The sequence below is a fragment of the Entelurus aequoreus genome, linkage group LG16, assembly GCF_033978785.1.
Source record: "Entelurus aequoreus isolate RoL-2023_Sb linkage group LG16, RoL_Eaeq_v1.1, whole genome shotgun sequence".
Lineage (NCBI taxonomy): Eukaryota > Metazoa > Chordata > Actinopteri > Syngnathiformes > Syngnathidae > Entelurus > Entelurus aequoreus.
The window spans coordinates 4,243,795-4,263,026 of record NC_084746.1 but is presented as its reverse complement, the minus strand read 5'-3'; the positions used below and the strand labels follow the sequence as shown (position 1 = coordinate 4,263,026).

Sequence of the window (19,232 nt, the reverse complement as noted above, 5' to 3'; positions counted from 1 at the left end):
TACCGTTCAAAAGTTTGGGGTCACCCAAACAATTTTGTGGAATAGCCTTCATTTCTAAGAACAAGTATAGACTGTCGAGTTTCAGATGAAAGTTCTCTTTTTCTGGCCATTTTGAGCGTTTCATTGACCCCACAAATGTGATGCTCCAGAAACTCAATCTGCTCAAAGGAAGGCCAGTTTTGTAGCTTCTGTAACGAGCTAAACTGTTTTCAGATGTGTGAACATGATTGCACAAGGGTTTTCTAATCATCAATTAGCCTTCTGAGCCAATGAGCAAACACATTGTACCATTAGAACACTGGAGTGATAGTTGCTGGAAATGGGCCTCTATACACCTATGTAGATATTGCACCAAAAACCAGACATTTGCAGCTAGAATAGTCATGTACCACATTAGCAATGTATAGAGTGTATTTCTTTAAAGTTAAGACTAGTTTAAAGTTATCTTCATTGAAAAATAAGGACATTTTAATCTGACCCCAAACTTTTGAACGGTAGTGTAATATTGGAAATTATCGGTATCGGTTTCAAAAAGTAAAATGTATGACTTTTTAAAACGCCGCTGTGTACACGGACGTAGGGAGAAGTACAGAGCGCCAATAAACCTTAAAGGCACTGCCTTTGCGTGCCGGCCCAGTCACATAATATCTATGGCTTTTCACACACACAAGTGAATGTAAGGCATACTTGGTCAACAGCCATACAGGTCACACTGAGGGTAGCCGTATAAACAACTTTAACACTGTCATGTCTGTGTGATCATGTTTTGTTTTGGTTATGTTCGGTTTGGTTTATGGACTCTTTGTGCGCTCTTGTTTGTTTTTGTTTCCATGACGACCCATTAGTTTTCACCTGTCCTCATGTCACGCACCTGATTCATTTGGACTCACACACCTGTCATTAATCATGTTCAAGACTATTTAAGCCGATAGTTGCCAGGAAGTCAGCCTGGCGACATGAACCCTGTTTGACTTCTGCTCCCTCCTTGACAACCATGCTATCCTTTGCTTCCTGTTGACACCATAGTTCATGCTCCATGCTTTCAAAGTAAGTTTTTGTTTATGACCATAGTTCAGTTTATGTGTTGACGTTCTTTTGTTTCATAGCCAAGTTTGTTCTCCGCCTTGTGCGCGCCTTTTGTTTGCACCCTTTTTTTGTAGTTTATAGCAGGGGTCACCAACGCGGTGCCCGCGGGCACCAGGTAGCCCGTAAGGACCAGATGAGTAGCCTGCTGGCCTGTTCTAAAAATAGCTCAAATAGCAGCACTTACCAGTGAGCTGCCTCTATTTTTTAAATTTTATTTATTTACTAGCAAGCTGGTCTCGCTTTGCTCGACATTTTTGATTCTAAGAGAGACAAAACTCAAAAAGAATTTGAAAATCCAAGAAAATATTTAAAGACTTGGTCTTCACTTGTTTAAATAAATTCATTAATTGTTTTACTTTGCTTCTTATAACTTTCAGAAAGACAATTTTAGAGAAAAAATACAACCCTAAAAATGATTTTAGGATTTTTAAACACATATACCTTTTTACCTTTTAAATTCCTTCCTCTTCTTTCCTGACAATTTAAATCAATGTTCAAGTAAAACACATTTTTTTTATTGTAAAGAATAATAAATACATTTTAATTTAATTCTTCATTTTAGCTTCTGTTTTTTCGACGAAGAATATTTGTGAAATATTTCTTCAAACTTATTATGATTAAAATTCAAATCTAGAAAATCTGTAGAATCTAATTTAAATCTTACTTCAAAGTCTTTTGAATTTCTTTTAAAATTTTTGTTCTGTAAAATCTAGAAGAAATAATGATTTGTCTTTGTTAGAAATATAGCTTGGTCCAATTTGTTATATATTCTAACAAAGTGCAGATTGGATTTTAACCTATTTAAAACATGTCATCAAAATTCTAAAATGAATCTTAATCAGGAAAAATGACTAATGATGTTCCATAAATTATTTTTTTTATTTTTTCAAAAAGATTCGAATTAGCTAGTTTTTCTCTTCTTTTTTTCGGTTGAATTTTGAATTTTAAAGAGTCGAAATTGAAGATAAACTATGTTTCAAAATGTAATTTTCATTTTTTTTCGTGTTTTCTCCTCTTTTAAACCGTTCAATTAAGTGTCAATATCATTAATTATTAATAATAACATAGAGTTAAAGGTAAATTGAGCAAATTGGCTATTTCTGGCAATTTATTGAAGTGTGTATCAAACTGGTAGCCCTTCGCATTAATCACTACCCAAGAAGTAGCTCTTGCTTTCAAAAAGGTTGGTGACCCCTGCTTTATAGTGTTAAAATAAAGATGCCCTTACCGTCACGCCATGTCCGATCCAACTTTACTTGCATCTCGGGAAAACAAACACCCCATAGTCCACGTCTTGACAAACACTGTTACAAATATGCGCCACACTGTGAACCCACACCAAACAAGAATGACAAAACACATTTCGGGAGAACATCCGCACCGTAACACAACATAAACACAACAGAACAAATACCCAGAACCCCTTGCAGCACTAACTCTTCCGGGACGCTACAATATACACCCCCCGCTACCCCCTACACCCCTCACCTCAACCCCGCCCCCCTCAACCTCCTTTGGGACATGCTCTCCCTGAGAGAGCATGTCCCAAATTCCAAGCTGCTGTTTTGAGGCATGTTAAAAAAAAATAATGCACTATATGTGACTTCAATAATAAATATGGCAGTGCCATGTTGGCATTTTTTTCCATAACTTGAGTTGATTTATTTTGGAAAACCTTGTTACATTGTTTAATGCAGGGGTCGGCAACCCGCGGCTCTAGAGCTGCATGTGGCTCTTTAGCGCCGCCCTAGTGGCTCTCTGGAGCTTTTTCAAAAATGTATGAAAAATGGAAAAAGATGATGGGAAAAAAAAACATTTTTTGTTTTAGTATGGTTTCTGTAGGAGGACAAACATGACACAAACCTCCCTAATTGTTATAAAGCACACTGTTTATATTAAACATGCTTCACTGATTCGAGTATTTGGCGAGCGCCGTTTTGTCCTATTAATTTTGGCGGTCCTTGAACTCACCTTAGTTTGTTTCCATGTATAACTTTCTCCGACTTTCTAGGACGTGTTTTATGCCACTTCTTTTTCTGTCTCATTTTGTCCACCAAACCTTTAACGTTGTGCATGAATGCACAAAGGTGAGTTTTGTTGATGTTATTGACTTGTGTGGAGTGCTAATCAGACATATTTGGTCACTGCATGACTGCAAGCTAATCGATGCTAACATGCTATTTAGGCTAGCTATATGTACATATTGCATCATTATGCCTCATTTGTAGCTATATTTGTGGTCATTTAGCTTCCTTTAAGTCCTCTTAATTCAATTTATATCTCATGACACACTATCTGTATGTAATATGGCTTCTAATTTGTTGCGGCTCCAGACAGATTTGTTTTTGTATTTTTGGTCCAATATGGCTCTTTCAACATTTTGGGTTGCCGACCCCTGGTTTAATGCATCCAGCGGGGCATCACAACAACATTAGGCATAATAATGTGTTAATTCCACCACTGTATATATCGGTATCGGTTGATATCGGTATCGGTAATTAAGAGTTGGACAATATCGGATATCGGCAGAAAAGCCATTATCGGACATCTCTACTGGATACGATAGATCAGGGGTCACTAACCTTTTTGAAAGCAAGAGCTACTTCTTGGGTAGTGATTAATGCGAAGGGCTACCAGTTTGATACACACTTAAATAAATGGCCAGAAATAGCCAATTTGCTCAATTTACCTTTAACTCTATGTTATTATTAATAATTAATGATATTTACACTTAATTGAACGGTTTAAAGAGGAGAATACACGAAAAAAATGACAATTAAATTTTGAAACGTAGTTTATCTTCAATTTCGACTCTTTAAAATTCAAAATTCAACCGAAAAAAAGAAGAGAAAAACTAGCTAATTCAAATCTTTTTGAAAAAATTAAAAAAAGAATTTATGGAACATCATTAGTAATTTTTCCTGATTATGATTAATTATAGAATTTTGATGACATGTTTTAAATAGGTTAAAATCCAATCTGCACTTTGTTAGAATATATAACAAATTGGACCAAGCTATATTTCTATCAAAGACAAATCATTATTTCTTCCTAGATTTTCCAGAACAAAATTTTTAAAAGAAATTCAAAAGGCTTTGAAATAAGATTTAAATTTGATTCTACAGATTTTCTAGATTTGCCAGAATAATTGTTTTGAATTTTAATCATAATAAGTTCGAAGAAATATTTCACAAATATTCTTCATCGAAAAAACAGAAGCTAAAATGAAGAATTAAATTAAAATGTATGTATTATTCTTTACAATAAAAAAAATAAATTTACTTGAACATTGATTTAAATTGTCAGGAAAGAAGAGGAAGGAATTTAAAAGGTAAAAAGGTATATGTGTTTAAAAATCCTAAAATCATTTTTAAGGTTGTATTTTTTCTCTAAAATTGTCTTTCTGAAAGTTATAAGAAGCCAAGTAAAAAAATTAATGAATTTATTTAAACAAGTGAAGACCTTAAGACTTTAAAATATTTTCTTGGATTTTCAAATTTTATTTGAGTTTTGTCTCTCTGAGAATTAAAAATGTCAGGCAAAGCGAGACCAGCTTGCTAGTAAATAAATAACATGTAAAAAATAGAGGCAGCTCACTGGTAAGTGCTGCTATTTGAGCTATTTTTAGAACAGGCCAGCGGGCGACTCATCTGGTCCTTACGGGCTACCTGGTGCCCGCGGGCACTGCGTTGGTGACCCCTGCGATAGATGGTTACAATGCAGAAAGATGTGGAGATGCAAGGACTTATAAAGGGTGAAGTATGCATTTAAATATATTGTAGATGCATTGACAGAAACAAAACAAAAAATGGACAAATGGTTAAAAATCTTCATTGTGCCACCTGCTTATTTCCTGCAGCGGTACTGTAGTAATCAAATGTTGTCACCCACCCACCATTGTGTCATTTGAAGTGGTCAAGTTGTGTTGTGATTTTGAGACACACATGAGGTGTTAGCCTGCTGCCAGCTATTGTAATCACTGCCTGATAATCCCTGCTTATTGCACATGTAGGTCATATTTCCTCTTTGCGTCTTTGCACTCCTGTAAAATCCTTTTACACGTTTTTACAGTGCAGATCACAACACCCTTTGACTTCTCTTTTGACCAGAAGCATGCTGACAAGACTTCAGAGTCAAGGTTACTATACAGTAAGATACTTTTACCATCAGCTCATTACTGGTGGCATGCACTGCACTGCAAAAAGTGAAATCTAAGTAAGATGAAATATGTCAAATAAGGGTGATATTTGCTTATTTCCTGTCTGATAAGATAATTCTTCTCACTAAGCAGATTATATGTTAGAGTCTTTTACTTGTTTTAAGGGTTTTGGTCCTAAATGATCTCAGTAAGATATTACAGCTTGTTGCTGAGATTTGATGAGCTATATTGAGTAAAACATGCTTGAAACTAGAATATCAACTGTTGCAAAGCTGTGTCATCAACACTCACAAGTAGAAAACTACTTTTTTAAAGTCATCATTTCTTACTTCAAGCATGAAAAAAAAAAATCATGATGCCGAGCGCATATCATTATGTCAAGATAATGGCACTAGCATTTACTTCATTTAAGAATATTTTTCAACATATTGAGCAAAAAGGTCTTTTTTTTTCCTACCAAGAAAAGTGCACTTGTTATTAGTGAGAAAATACTTGTTTTAAGGTATCTTTGGGTAATTTTACTTGTTTTGGAAAGTCTTGACAAGCCAAATTTCTTGTTCTATTGGCAGATAATTTTGCTTAGTTCAAATAAAATACCCCTAATTTTTGTATTTTTTCGTCTTGTTTTTTAACACTGACTTGTTGCAGTGTGTACTATATATATATATATATACATATATATAGTTATTACTGATAAGAACAAGTATTCTATGTCTGGAGTAACTCTTTTACCGGAACAATAATGCACTTATTTTAGGCAAAATGTCAGTGGGATGACTTCTGGGACATGTGGCTTGATGCACAACAGCGCCCTCCAGTGGTTACTCTTAGGCTGTGCCCGCTCATCTTGTCAAATTGACGTAGTGGAATTGTATTTATGTGATTGATTTAATGTAATATTTGTTTTTGTTTTAAATATATTTATTCAACTAAGACTTTTTCAAAGAAAAATATATGAAATAAAAAGTAAAAAAAAAAAAAAAATTCATATTTTTCTACATAGTGTGAATTAGTGCTCTGATTATTAGCATGTTCAATTTGTTTTTGATTAAATAATTTTTCAAAATGCATGTACTTTATTTTAGATTTTCACGCCTGGAATGAGGTGTTTTATAAAAAAAATTAATTTACAGGTAATTTGTATTTATTTTTATTTTTTCCATTTTTTTTATCCATTTAATAATGTACTTATTTTATCGTTATAATGTATATATCTGGCCCATGGGCCGTAGTTTGGGGACCCCTGGTATATATGAACACTGTCGCACAATAGTACAGATATTTAACTGGCATAGGCTTGTGGCCCTGCATATATATATATATATATATATATATATATATATATATATATATATATATATATATATATATATATATATATATATATATATATATATATATGTCTTAATTGGATTATCCAAAAAAAAATAGTGCTCGATACCGTGGTAGAGCGTAATATGTATGTGTGGGAAAAAATCACAAGACTATTTGATCTCTACAGGCCTGTTTCATGAGGGTTTCCTCAAAATCTCCTGATGATTGAGGAAACCCTCATGAAACAGGCCTGTAGAGATGAAATAGTCTTGTGATTTTTTTTCCCCACACATACATACATACATATATATATATATATATATATATATATATATATATATATATATATATATATATATATATATATATATATATATATATATATATATATATATATATATATATATATATATATATATATATATATATTTTTTTTTTAAATTTATTTATTTTATTTTATTTTTTTATAAATATCCACTTTGTATCAGTCCATCTTAGATGAGCTCAGGCCCAGCGAAGCCGACGGCGTTTCTGGGTGTTGTTGATAAACGGTTTTCGCCTTGCATAGGAGAGTTTTAACTTGCACTTACATATGTAGCGACTAACTGTAGTTACTGACAGTGGGTTTCTGAAGTGTTCCTGAGCCCATGTGGTGATATCCTTTACACACTGATGTCGCTTGTTAATTTCAGTACAGCCTGAGGGATGGAAGGTCACAGGCTTAGCTGCTTACGTGCAGTGATTTCTCCAGATTCTCTGAACCCTTTGATGATATTACAGAGCGTAGATGGTGAAATCCCTAAATTCCTTGCAATAGCTGGTTGAGAAATGTTGTTCTTAAACTGTTCAACAATTTGCTCACGCATTTGTTGACAAAGTGGTGACCCTCGCCCCATCCTTGTTTGTGAATGACTGAGCATTTCATGGAATCTACTTTTATACCCAATCATGGCACCCACCTGTTCCCAATTAGCCTGTTCACCTGTGGGATGTTCCAAATAAGTGTTTGATGAGCATTCCTCAACTTTATCAGTATTTATTGCCACCTTTCCCAACTTCTTTGTCACGTGTTGCTGCCATCAAATTCTAAAGTTAATGATTATTTGCAAAAAAAAAAAAAAAAGTTTATGAATTTGAACATCAAATATGTTGTCTTTGTAGCATATTCAACTGAATATGGCTTGAAAAGGATTTGCAAATCATTGTATTCCGTTTATATTTACATCTAACACCATTTCCCAACTCATATGGAAACGGGGTTTGTAGACTAAAAATGTACCATAGAAATATTACAGGCAGTTTCAGGGTGACGTCATATAAAAAGCCATGTTGTTTATGCTAAATAAACGCCAGAGTCATCGCCCGCAGCTTAGTGCAATGTGGTGAGGAGGAGGAGGAGAAGGAGGGGAGGAGGAGGAGGAGGAGGAGGAGGAGAGGAATACAACATTAGCAGTGACACAGCTTAAAAACAGGGATGCTGCAAACCGCCATATTGCGGTGGAAAAACACGTGACGATCACATGCAATTATTGCGCTTTGGGTGCACAGTAGCTGTGACGTGACGTGGAGAGGCGGGAAAACAAGTCGTCGTGTCTGCAGGCGCTGCAGTCAAAGGCGAGAGGAGGCAGGTTTGATTACATAACGAGCATATGCATGACATCATCACAGCGGGATTAGAGCTGGAGGCAGGGGGGGGGGGCGGGGCTTTAGCAAAGGAGACACGCAGCATCAGAGGGAACGGAGGCTAAAAGCGCAGGAGGATTAGGGTTTTTTTTGTACACCCTTCAAAAAATGCTGCATGGGATGTGACAGGAGCATGGTGGCTGTGACTGCGCCATGGTCTTGCCCGTAAACCTGCTCCTCTGCAGGAGGACCCCCGCATCAGCACCACCCGCGTGTCCCCCTCCTGGATTCAGACCGGGGATGCTCGCTCATCTTTGAAGGAGCGTCACAACAGCACACAGAAGATCCTTTTAATCCGTGAGTCATTTGTCTCTTTCATTTCATCACAACACTAAAAGCTGGAGCCTACCACCTCGGACTGACCACCTGTCAATCACAGCCTTTTGGAAGCACTGAAGGGGATTTTTCCAAAGAGGCTATCTTAAGTTTTTGTAAACATCAAAGTAGGGTGGTCACTTTCCTGGAATTTCAGTGGTCGATTCCATACCTTTCAATTTCCATGATACCATCATTTAACTAACTAACTGGTACTATGGACTGGACTCTCTCTATTATGTTAGATCCACTATGGACTGGACTCTCTCTATTATGTTAGATCCACTATGGACTGGACTCTCTATTATGTTAGATCCACTATGGACTGGACTCTCACACTATTATGTTAGATCCACTATGAACTGGACTCTCACACTATTATGTTCGATCCACTATGAACTGGACTCTCACACTATTATGTTAGATCCACTATGGACTGGACTCTCACACTATTATGTTAGATCCACTATGGACTGGACTCTCACACTATTATGTTAGATCCACTATGGACTGGACTCTCACACTATTATGTTAGATCCACTATGGACTGGACTCTCACAATATTATGTTAGATCCACAATGGACTGGACTCTCACACTATTATTTTAGATCCACTATGGACTGGACTCTCACACTATTATGTTAGATCCACTATGGACTGGACTCTCACACTATTATGTTAGATCCACTATGGACTGGACTCTCACAATATTATGTTAGATCCACAATGGACTGGACTCTCACACTATTATTTTAGATCCACTATGGACTGGACTCTCACACTATTATGTTAGATCCACTATGGACTGGACTCTCTCTATTATGTTAGACCCACTATGGACTGGACTCTCTCTATTATGTTAGATCCACTATGGACTGGACTCTCTCTATTATGTTAGATCCACTATGGACTGGACTCTCACTATTATGTTCGATCCACTATGGACTGGACTCTCACAATATTATGTTAGATCCACTATGGACTGGACTCTCACACTATTATGTTAGATCCACTATGGACTGGACTCTCACACTATTATGTTAGATCCACTATGGACTGGACTCTCACACTATTAACTAGATCCATGGGTTGAGTTTTTTCTTGCCCTGATGTGGGATCTGAAACCAGTGTATGTGTTTTAGGAAACATGGAAGGCATCTTGAATGGACCTCACGTAAATTGAATAGTGTGTTCTGTTTTCATCTTTCATTTATTGATGTGTTGCAAAAGTGCTGCTTATTTAGTGCTCACAGTACAACAAAGTCTTCAAGTATGTGAAGCATTCAGCACCTAATCACATATTAGCAGACAATCAGTGTTGTTATGTCAGAAGAAGACCGTGTTTAGGAAATCAAGGCCGTGCTGCCATCTGGACTCAAAATCCCCCCCCCCCTGCCGAGCACGTGCTGATTCCACATTGCTTTGCATGCTGGCCGGCCCACGCAGGAGCATCTGCACAAACTACATCTGAACTCACAACTGTCTTTTAGGGCGCTTTTCATGAGTAAATGGATTAAACCCAAAGTGCTACAGTCCGCCATTTTGCAGCCCATCACAACAACGACACAAGCAGCACCTAGCCCGAAGGCCTTTTAGCCAACCAATGTTGCTCCGTTGTCGTGCGTGTGCGTGTGCGTGTGCGTGTGCGTGTGTGTGTGTGTGTGTGTGTGTGTGTGTGTGTGTGTGTGTGTGTGTGTGTGTGTGTGTGTGTGTGTGTGTGTGTGTGTGTGTGTGTGTGTGTGTGTGTGTGTGTGTGTGCGCAACACATCATTGCCAAACCAGTGGACAAAAAGACTCCAGAACGAGGTCTAGAAGCAAGGACGCCCCTCCCCCCTGGTGTGCATTATTTTGATATAAACATATGAAGTCCACTCATGCGTGCTTGGCAACATTGTGACCGATATAGCAAAGGACGGCGGGCATGCAGTGGACGCCGTTTCGCTAAAAACGATAATCTTTTGTCCGTTTTCAGAGAGCTGATTCGCCGCAAAAGCATGGGGACAGCGGAGGCCACGCTACGTATGGACAGCATGGAGGTGAAGGACGAGTGGCAGGACGAAGACTTCCCCAGGTAGCACAGAGTGTAGAAGACTTAGACAAACCCCGTTTCCATATGAGTTGGGATATTGTGTTAGATGTAAATATAAACGGAATACAATGATTTGCAAATCCTTTTCAAGCCATATTCAGTTGAATATGCTACAAAGACAACATATTTCATGTTCAAACTGATAAACTTTTTTTTTTAATGCAAATAATCATTAACTTTAGAATTTGATGGCAGCAACACGTGACAAAGAAGTTGGGAAAGGTGGCAATAAATACTGACAAAGTTGAGGAATGCTCATCAAACACTTATTTGGAACATCCCACAGGTGTGCAGGCTAATTGGGAACAGGTGGGTGCCATGATTGGGTACAAAAGTAGATTCCATGAAATGCTCAGTCATTCACAAACAAGGATGGGGCGAGGGTCACCACTTTGTCAACAAATGCCTGAGCAAATTGTTGAACAGTTTAAGAACATTTCTCAAGCAGCTATTGCAAGGAATTTAGGGATTTCACCATCTACGCTCCGTAATATCATCAAAGGGTTCAGAGAATCTGGAGAAATCACTGCACGTAAGCAGCTAAGCCCGTGACCTTCCATCCCTCAGGCTGTACCGCATCAACAAGCCACATCAGTGTGTAAAGGATATCACCACGTGGGCTCAGGAACACTTCAGAAACCCACCGTCAGTAACTACAGTTGGTCGCTACATCTGTAAGTGCAAGTTAAAACTCTCCTATGCAAGGCAAAAACCGTTTATCAACAACACCCAGGAACGCCGTTGGCTTCGCTGGGCCTGAGCTCATCTAAGATGGACTGATACAAAGTGGAAAAGTGTTCTGTGGTCTGACGAGTCCACATTTGAAATTGCTTTTGGAAACTGTGGACGTCGTGTCCTCCGGACCAAAGAGGAAAAGAACCATCCGGATTGTTATAGGCGCAAAGTGTAAAAGGCAGCATGTGTGATGGTATGGGGGTGTATTAGTGCTCAAGACATGGGTAACTTACACATCCTTGAAGGCGCCATAAATGCTGAAAGGTACATACAGGTTTTGGAGCAACATATGTTGCCATCCAAGCAACGTTGCCATGGACGCCCCTGCTTATTTCAGCAAGACAATGCCAAGCCACGTGTTACATCAACGTGGCTTCATAGTAAAAGAGTGCGGGTACTAGACTGGCCTGCCTGTAGTCCAGACCTGTCTCCCATTGAAAATGTGTGAAGCCTAAAATAGCAGAAGGGAGACCCCCGGACTGTTGAACAACTTAAGCTGTACATCAAGCAAGAATGGGAAAGAATTCCACTTTTAAAGCTTCAAAAATGTGTCTCCTCAGTTCCCAAACCTTTACTGAGTGTTGTTCAAAGGAAAGGCCATGTAACACAGTGGTGAACATGCCCTTTCCCAACTACTTTGGCACGTGTTGCAGCCATGAAATTCTAAGTTAATTATTATTTGCAAAAAAAAAAAAAAATTTATGAGTTTGAACATCAAATATGTTGTCTTTGTAGCATATTAAACTGAATATGGCTTGAAAAGGATTTGCAAATCATTGTATTCCGTTTATATTTACATCTAACACAATTTCCCAACTCATATGGTAACGGGGTTTGTACTTAGACCAGCTTTTTTCAACCTTCTCTGCGCCAAGGCACATGTCAGGTTCAAACACTGATGACATCTATTAAACAAGACAAGAAGCAAGGAATTAAACGGAGACTGAATTCAATTTAGTTCATTGAGGAGAAACGTCTGGGCTGTACTCTTCGAACAGTCTTCCACCACGCTCGCACGCCTCCTCTTTTATTTGGACTAGCAGACACATGTCTCTCCAGCGGAAGCCAGTCTTTTTTTTTTTTAACTATTTATAACAAACATGGCATTTTTATCAGAGTAAGCCAGCGTTTGTGGGTGTTTTTTGTCAGATGCAAAAATATTGTTTTATTGCTTGGAATGAAATTGAATTAAATGAACGTGTCTGCCAATATGGAGGATTATATACTGTATCCGAGATGAAATACTTCTCTAAACTGGACTTTAAGACAAAATGAATGTGATCATCCAAAGTAGGTTTTCATGGAGGATATAGCAATTGCTGCTCCAGATACAAACACAGAAAGGTAAGATACACTCACAAAACTTGATTTATTTTGTTAAAAGCAAATGGGACCAAAAAGTGTTTAATAACAACTTTATCAAAAGACCCATTTATCATATCATAATATCATTATGATCACGTTTTTATGAAAGAGAATGACTCCCTTCTTTTTCCTGTTATGCTAATGTGCAACCTACATCAACAATGATTAGAGCTGCACATATGAATTTAAGTAAAAAAAGAATATCAGTATCTGGTGTTTAGTTCACCGCACGTCACTGACTATACATATAATACAATAAAATCCCATATAAAATGATGTTTCTAGCAATACTTTTAATTTTGCCTTTGAAAGTAACACTCCAATGTCCATTAGTGGAGCTGTACACATAACCAAGCATGCATCACTATAGCTCTTGTCTCAAAGTAGGTGTACTGTCACCACCTGTCACATCACACCCTGACTTATTTGGAGTTTTTTGCTGTTTTCCTGTGTGTAGTGTTTTACTTCTTGTCTTGCGCTCCTATTTTGGTGGCTTTTTCTCTTTTTTGGGTATTTTCCTGTAGCAGTTTCATGTCTTCCTTTGAGCGATATTTCCCGCATCTACTTTGTTTTAGCAACCAAGACTATTTCGGTTGTTTTCATCCTTCTTTGTGGGGACATTGTTGATTGTCATGTCATGTTCAGATGTACTTTGTGGACGCCGTCTTTGCTCCACAGTAAGTCTTTGCTGTCGTCCAGCATTCTGTTTTTGTTTACTTTGCAGCCAGTTCAGTTTTAGTTTTTCGTTCTGCATAGCCTTCCCTAAGCTTCAATTACTTTTCTTAGGGGCACTCACCTTTTCTTTATTTGTGGTTTAAGCCAGGGGTCGGCAACCCGCGGCTCTAGAGCCGCATGCGGCTCTTTAGCGCCGCCCTAGTGGCTCTCTGGAGCTTTTCCAGAAATGCATGAAAAATGGAAAAAGATGAGGGGAAAAAAATATATTTTTTGTTTTAATATAGTTTCTGTAGGAGGACAAACATGACACAAATCTCCCTAATTGTTATAAAGCACACTGTTTATATTAAACATTAGGGATGCCGATAAATGCGTTAAAATGTAATATCGGAAATTATCGGTATCGGTTTTTTTATTATCGGTATCTTTTTTATTTTTTTATTTTATTTTATTTTATTTTTTTAATTAAATCAACATAAAAAACACAAGATACACTTACAATTAATGCACCAACCCAAAAAACCTCCCTCCTCATTCACACAAAAGTGTTGTTTCTTTCTGTTATTAATATTCTGGTTCCTACATTATATATCAATATATATCAATACAGTCTGCAAGGGATACAGTAGGTAAGCACACATGATTGTGCGTGCTGCTGGTCCACTAATAGTACTAACCTTTAACAGTTAATGTTACTCATTTTCATTCATTACTAGTTTCTATGTAACTGTTTTTATATTGTTTTACTTTCTTTTTTATTCAAGAAAATGTTTTTAATTTATTTATCTTATTTTATTTTATAATTTTTTTTTTAAAAGTACCTTATCTTCACCATACCTGGTTGTCCAAATGTGTTAATTCCACGACTGTATATATCGGTTGATATCGGTATCTGTAATTAAAGAGTTGGACAATATCGGAATATCGGATATCGGCAAAAAGCCATTATCGGACATCCCTATTAAACATGCTTCACTGATTCAAGTATTTGGCGAGCGCCGTTTTGTCCTACTAATTTTGGCGGTCTTTGAACTCACCTTAGTTTGTTTACATGTGTAACTTTCTCCGACTTTCTAGGACGTGTTTTACGCCACTTCTTTTTCTGTCTCATTTTGTCCACCAAACTTTTAACGTTGTGCATGAATGCACAAAGGTGAGTTTTGTTGATGTTATTGACTTGTGTGGAGTGCTAATCAGATTTGGTCACTGCATGACTGCAAGCTAATCGATGCTAACATGCTATTTAGGCTAGCTATATGTACATATTGCATCATTATGCCTCATTTGTAGCTATATTTGAGGTCATTTAGCTTCCTTTAAGTCATCTTAATTCAATTTATATCTCATGACACACTATCTGTATGTAATATGGCTTCTAATTTGTTGCGGCTCCAGACAGATTTGTTTTTGTATTTTTGGTCCAATATGGCTCTTTCAACATTTTGGGTTGCCGACCCCTGGTTTAAGCATTCAACACCTTTTTACCTGCACACTGCCTCCCACAAAGCAATTAGCTACCTGCTGCCACCTACTGATATGGAAGAGTATTACATGGTTACTCTGCCGAGCTCTAGACAGCACCGACACTCAACAACAACACATCATTTGCAGACTATAATTACTACTTTGCAAAAAATATTTTTAACCCAAAAAGGTGAAATTAGTACTTCCAGTACTTAATGTTGTGTCCTAACAGGCCTCTACCAGAAGATGGAGACGGCCTCACCGACGCCAGAAGCAGTATGTCACATTGTCGTGTCTCGCTGAAACATGCTGGTGGCGTCATGGCAACTGTCTTCCTCCAGACCCCCCCAGCAGTCTGAACGTGGGACAGTCCAGGGACCAGTCCAAGCGGCGCACGCTGATCGCCCCCGACATGAACCTGTCGCTGGAGCAGAGCGAGGGCTCGGTGCTCTCCGACGACCTGGACATCAACGTGGACGACATGGAGACGCCCGACGACACCGACTCGCTGGGGTCCGCCAATAACGGCAACGAGCTGGAGTGGGAAGGTTAGCCTGAGGTGGCTTCACTGTGTCAACGCTGGCAAAAAAGATAAACGATGTTGTTTTTCCAGACGATACTCCCGTGGCCACCGCCAGGTGTCTTCCGGGTGAAGAAGGTGAGGAAGAGCGAGACTCGTCGGGCCGTCTGTGGCGAACAGTGATCATCGGCGACCAGGAACAACGCATCGACATGCAGGTCATCAGACCCTACCTGAGGGTGGTCACACACGGAGGTGAGATATTTATCCATGACTCTGTTTGGTTATTTGCTGATGATTCCGGGCTTTACGTTGCAGATCAAACCAATCAGATCATTAATCCTGCCCGTCTCCTCTCTAATGACTGACATATGACAGATTCATAAGTTGGCCATTTCATAAATTGTAGTTCGTCAAATCAGTTTAATAACTCATCAATCAATAATTAATTTTGATTGATTGAAGCTTTTATTAGTAGATTGCAGAGTACAGTACATAGTCCGTACAATTGACCACTAAATGGTAACACCCCAATAAGTTTTTCAACTTGTTTAAGTCGGGGTCCACTTAAATTGATTCATGGTACAGATATATACTATCATCATAATACAGTCATCACGTTGGGTTGATATCAACTTCAGTCATCAACAATTGCATCATCAGAGAAATGGACATTGAAACAGTGTAGGTCTGACTTGGTAGGATATGTACAGCAAGTAGTGGACATAGAGAGAAAGATCAGAAAGCATGAAAATAAGTATCTACATTTGATTATTTACAATCCGGGGAGGTAGGATGTGGAAGGGAGGGTGTTAGTTAAGGGTTAAAGTTGCCTGGAGGTGTTGTTTTAGTGCCGCTTTGAAGGAGGATAGAGATGCCCTTTCTTTTACACCTGTTGGGAGTGCATTCCATATTGATGTGGCGTAGAAGGAGAATGAGTTAAGACCTTTGTTAGATCGGAATCTGGGTTTGACGTGGTTAGTGGAGCTCCCCCTGGTGTTGTGGTTATGGCGGTCATTTACGTTAAGGAAGTAGTTTGACATGTACTTCGGTATCAGGGAGGTGTAGCGGATTTTATAGACCAGGCTCAGTGCAAGTTGTTTTACTCTGTCCTCCACCCTGAGCCAGCCCACTTTGGAGAAGTGGGTAGGAGTGAGGTGTGATCTGGGGTGGAGGTCTAGAAGTAACCTGACTAGCTTGTTCTGGGATGTTTGGAGTTTTGGAGGTGCTGGGGTACCAGGAGGTGAATGTGTAATCGAAAAAGGGTTGAATGAGAGTTCCTGCTAGAATCTTCATGGTGCTTTTGTTGACCAGAGAGGAGATTCTGTAGAGAAATCTTGTTCGTTGGTTGACCTTTTTGATTACCTTGGTTGCCATTTTATCACAGGAAAGATTGACCTCTAGAATGGAACCTAGGTAGGTGACCTCATCTTTCCTGGTGATAACAATGTCACCTACTTTTATAGTGAAGAAGTAAATAAATACGTCATGAAATGCAGCTGAGATAGGCTCCAGCACCCCCCGTGACCTCGAAAGAGACAAGCGGTAGAAAAATGGATGGATGGCCGTCATGAAATAAATAAAAAGGTATTGCAATGAAATTAAAGAACATTTTATTGCATAAATCAGCGGATAAATAAATCTAAAGGTGACCGGATGAATGAATTGGTCATGAAATAAATAAAAAACGTAATCAAATGAATACATTGGTTGTGAAATAAATAGACAGTTGGTTAAATAAATATACAGCCCATTGAATAAATAGGTCATGAAATTAATTAAAAAGTCATTATATTAATAATGAAATACATAAAGGTTAATTTAGTAAATAAAAGGTAATCAAATGAATAAATTGGTCATGTAATGAATGATAATGTCATTATTAAACAAATCAAATGGTCATGTCACAAATCAAAAAATATGCAAATTAGTCATGAAATAAACACAAATGTATTTGCATAAATAAATGGGTCAGGAAATTAATTTATTGGTAATGTAATAAATATGCAATTGTGAAGTGAATTATATTTATATAGCGCTTTTCTCCAGTGACTCAAAGCGATTTTACATAGTGAAAGCCAATATCTAAGTTACATTTAAAGCAGTGTGGGTGGCACTGGGAGCGGGTGGGTCAAGTGTCTTGCCCAAGGACACAACGGCAGTGACTAGGATGGCGGAAGCGGATATCGAACCTGGAACCCTCAAGATGTTACCACGGCCGATCTACCAACCGAGCTATGCCGCCCCAATTGTACAATAAGAATGAATTTGGAATGCCCTGAGAATAAAGTCGTACAGAAATTAATCTTACAGGAATAAAGACATCATTTTTTTTCAATGTTGCTATCTTAAAAAGAAATTAACGTAAATGTTTCTTTATTACATAGTAATTTAATGTGAGTTGGCTTTTTTTTTTCAAAGACCCGAATTTGACCAAAATCAAGTTGTATTTTATCAAGAAAAAGTCGAATTTGCTGGGGAATTAAGTTATTTTTGTTAAAGAAATGTTAAAGTAAAACAAATAAATACAAATGTAATTTTAACAGAATTTTTGTGATATAGTCCTAATCCTACAAGAATACCGTTGCATTTTTTTCTTTAAAAAACTCTATTTTACGATAATAATGTCCTAATTTTTCAAAAAATGATCATAGTCTTAAAAGAGTGCATAAAAAGGTGATATTTTTCAATAATAGTAGTCTTAAAGAATAAAAACATTTTGGAGAGTAAATTTTTTCCTAAGTAGTTCTAATCATACGAAAATAAAATGTCATATTTTTTCTTTAAAAGGTCACACTGCAAAAAGTCAGTGTTCAAAAACTAGAAAAAAAAATACAAAAATGAAGGGTATTTTATTTGATCTAAGCAAAATTATCTGCAAATAAAACAAGAAAATTTGGCTTGTCAAGACTTTCCAAAACAAGTAAAATTAGCTAACCTCAATGAACCCAAAAACACCTTAAAATAAGTATATTCTCACTAATAACAACTGCATTTTTCTCAGTATAAAAAAGAGACCTTTTTGCTCAATATGTTGAAAAATATTCTTAAATGAAGTAAGTGCTAGTGCCATTATCTTGACATAATGATATGCATACATCATGATTTTTTTTTCATACAAGAAATTATTACTTTTAGTAGTTTTCTACTTGTGAGTGTTGATGACACAGCTTTGCAACAGTTGATATTCTAGTTTCAAGCATGTTTTACTCAATATAGCTCATCAAATCTCAGCAACAAGCTGTAATATCTAACTGAGATCATTTAGGACCAAAACACTTAAAACAAGTAAAACACTCTAACATCAAATCTGCTTAGTGAGAAGAATTATCTTATCAGACAGAAAATAAGCAAATATCACCCTTATTTGACATATTTCATCTTACTTAGATTTCACTTTTTGCAGTGTGCTAACTGTCAGCCGTTCAGAGAATGATGATATTGCTTCCTTTAAGACCACCCCGCTGTCTCGTCTCGTCAGGTTATTACGGAGAAGGTCTGAACGCCATCATTGTGTTCGCGGCCTGCTACCTTCCCGACAGCAGCTGTGACGACTACGCGTACATCATGGAGAACCTCTTCCTGTAAGACCTCGAGGCGTGGTCACTTCCTCTCAGCTTCACCTTGACTCTGCTGCTGTCATGGCCTTGCCCCTCAGGTACGTGGTGAGCAGCCTGGAGCTCCTGGTGGCCGACGACTACATGATCGTGTATCTGAACGGAGCCACGCCTCGCAGGAAGATGCCCGGCATTGGCTGGCTGAGGAGATGCTACCAGATGATCGACAGGAAGTAAGACAGAGTGTCCTCACGGGCGGTCACCATGCT

General features: G+C 37.9%; 1 protein-coding gene across 5 annotated transcripts in view; it reads left to right on the top strand.

The window, feature by feature from the left end:
• Positions 1-968: 968 nt before the first annotated feature.
• Positions 969-19,232, top strand: part of atcayb (ATCAY kinesin light chain interacting caytaxin b) — a 28,665-nt gene continuing 10,401 nt past the window's right edge. Inside the window, exons 1-9 of one of the 5 annotated variants that reach the window (XM_062023829.1) lie at positions 1,032-1,047; positions 5,158-5,235; positions 8,428-8,539; positions 10,531-10,629; positions 15,119-15,162; positions 15,228-15,434; positions 15,500-15,661; positions 18,888-18,990; positions 19,065-19,196. In XM_062023829.1, coding sequence (XP_061879813.1) covers position 1,047; positions 5,158-5,235; positions 8,428-8,539; positions 10,531-10,629; positions 15,119-15,162; positions 15,228-15,434; positions 15,500-15,661; positions 18,888-18,990; positions 19,065-19,196 — 938 coding nt within the window. In that variant the 5' untranslated portion in view covers positions 1,032-1,046. Of the gene's footprint in view, positions 1,048-3,129; positions 3,174-5,157; positions 5,236-8,427; positions 8,540-10,530; positions 10,630-15,118; positions 15,163-15,227; positions 15,435-15,499; positions 15,662-18,887; positions 18,991-19,064; positions 19,197-19,232 lie in introns of those variants that run through there. The other 4 variants (XM_062023828.1, XM_062023830.1, XM_062023832.1 and 1 more) reach the window with 4 other exon arrangements.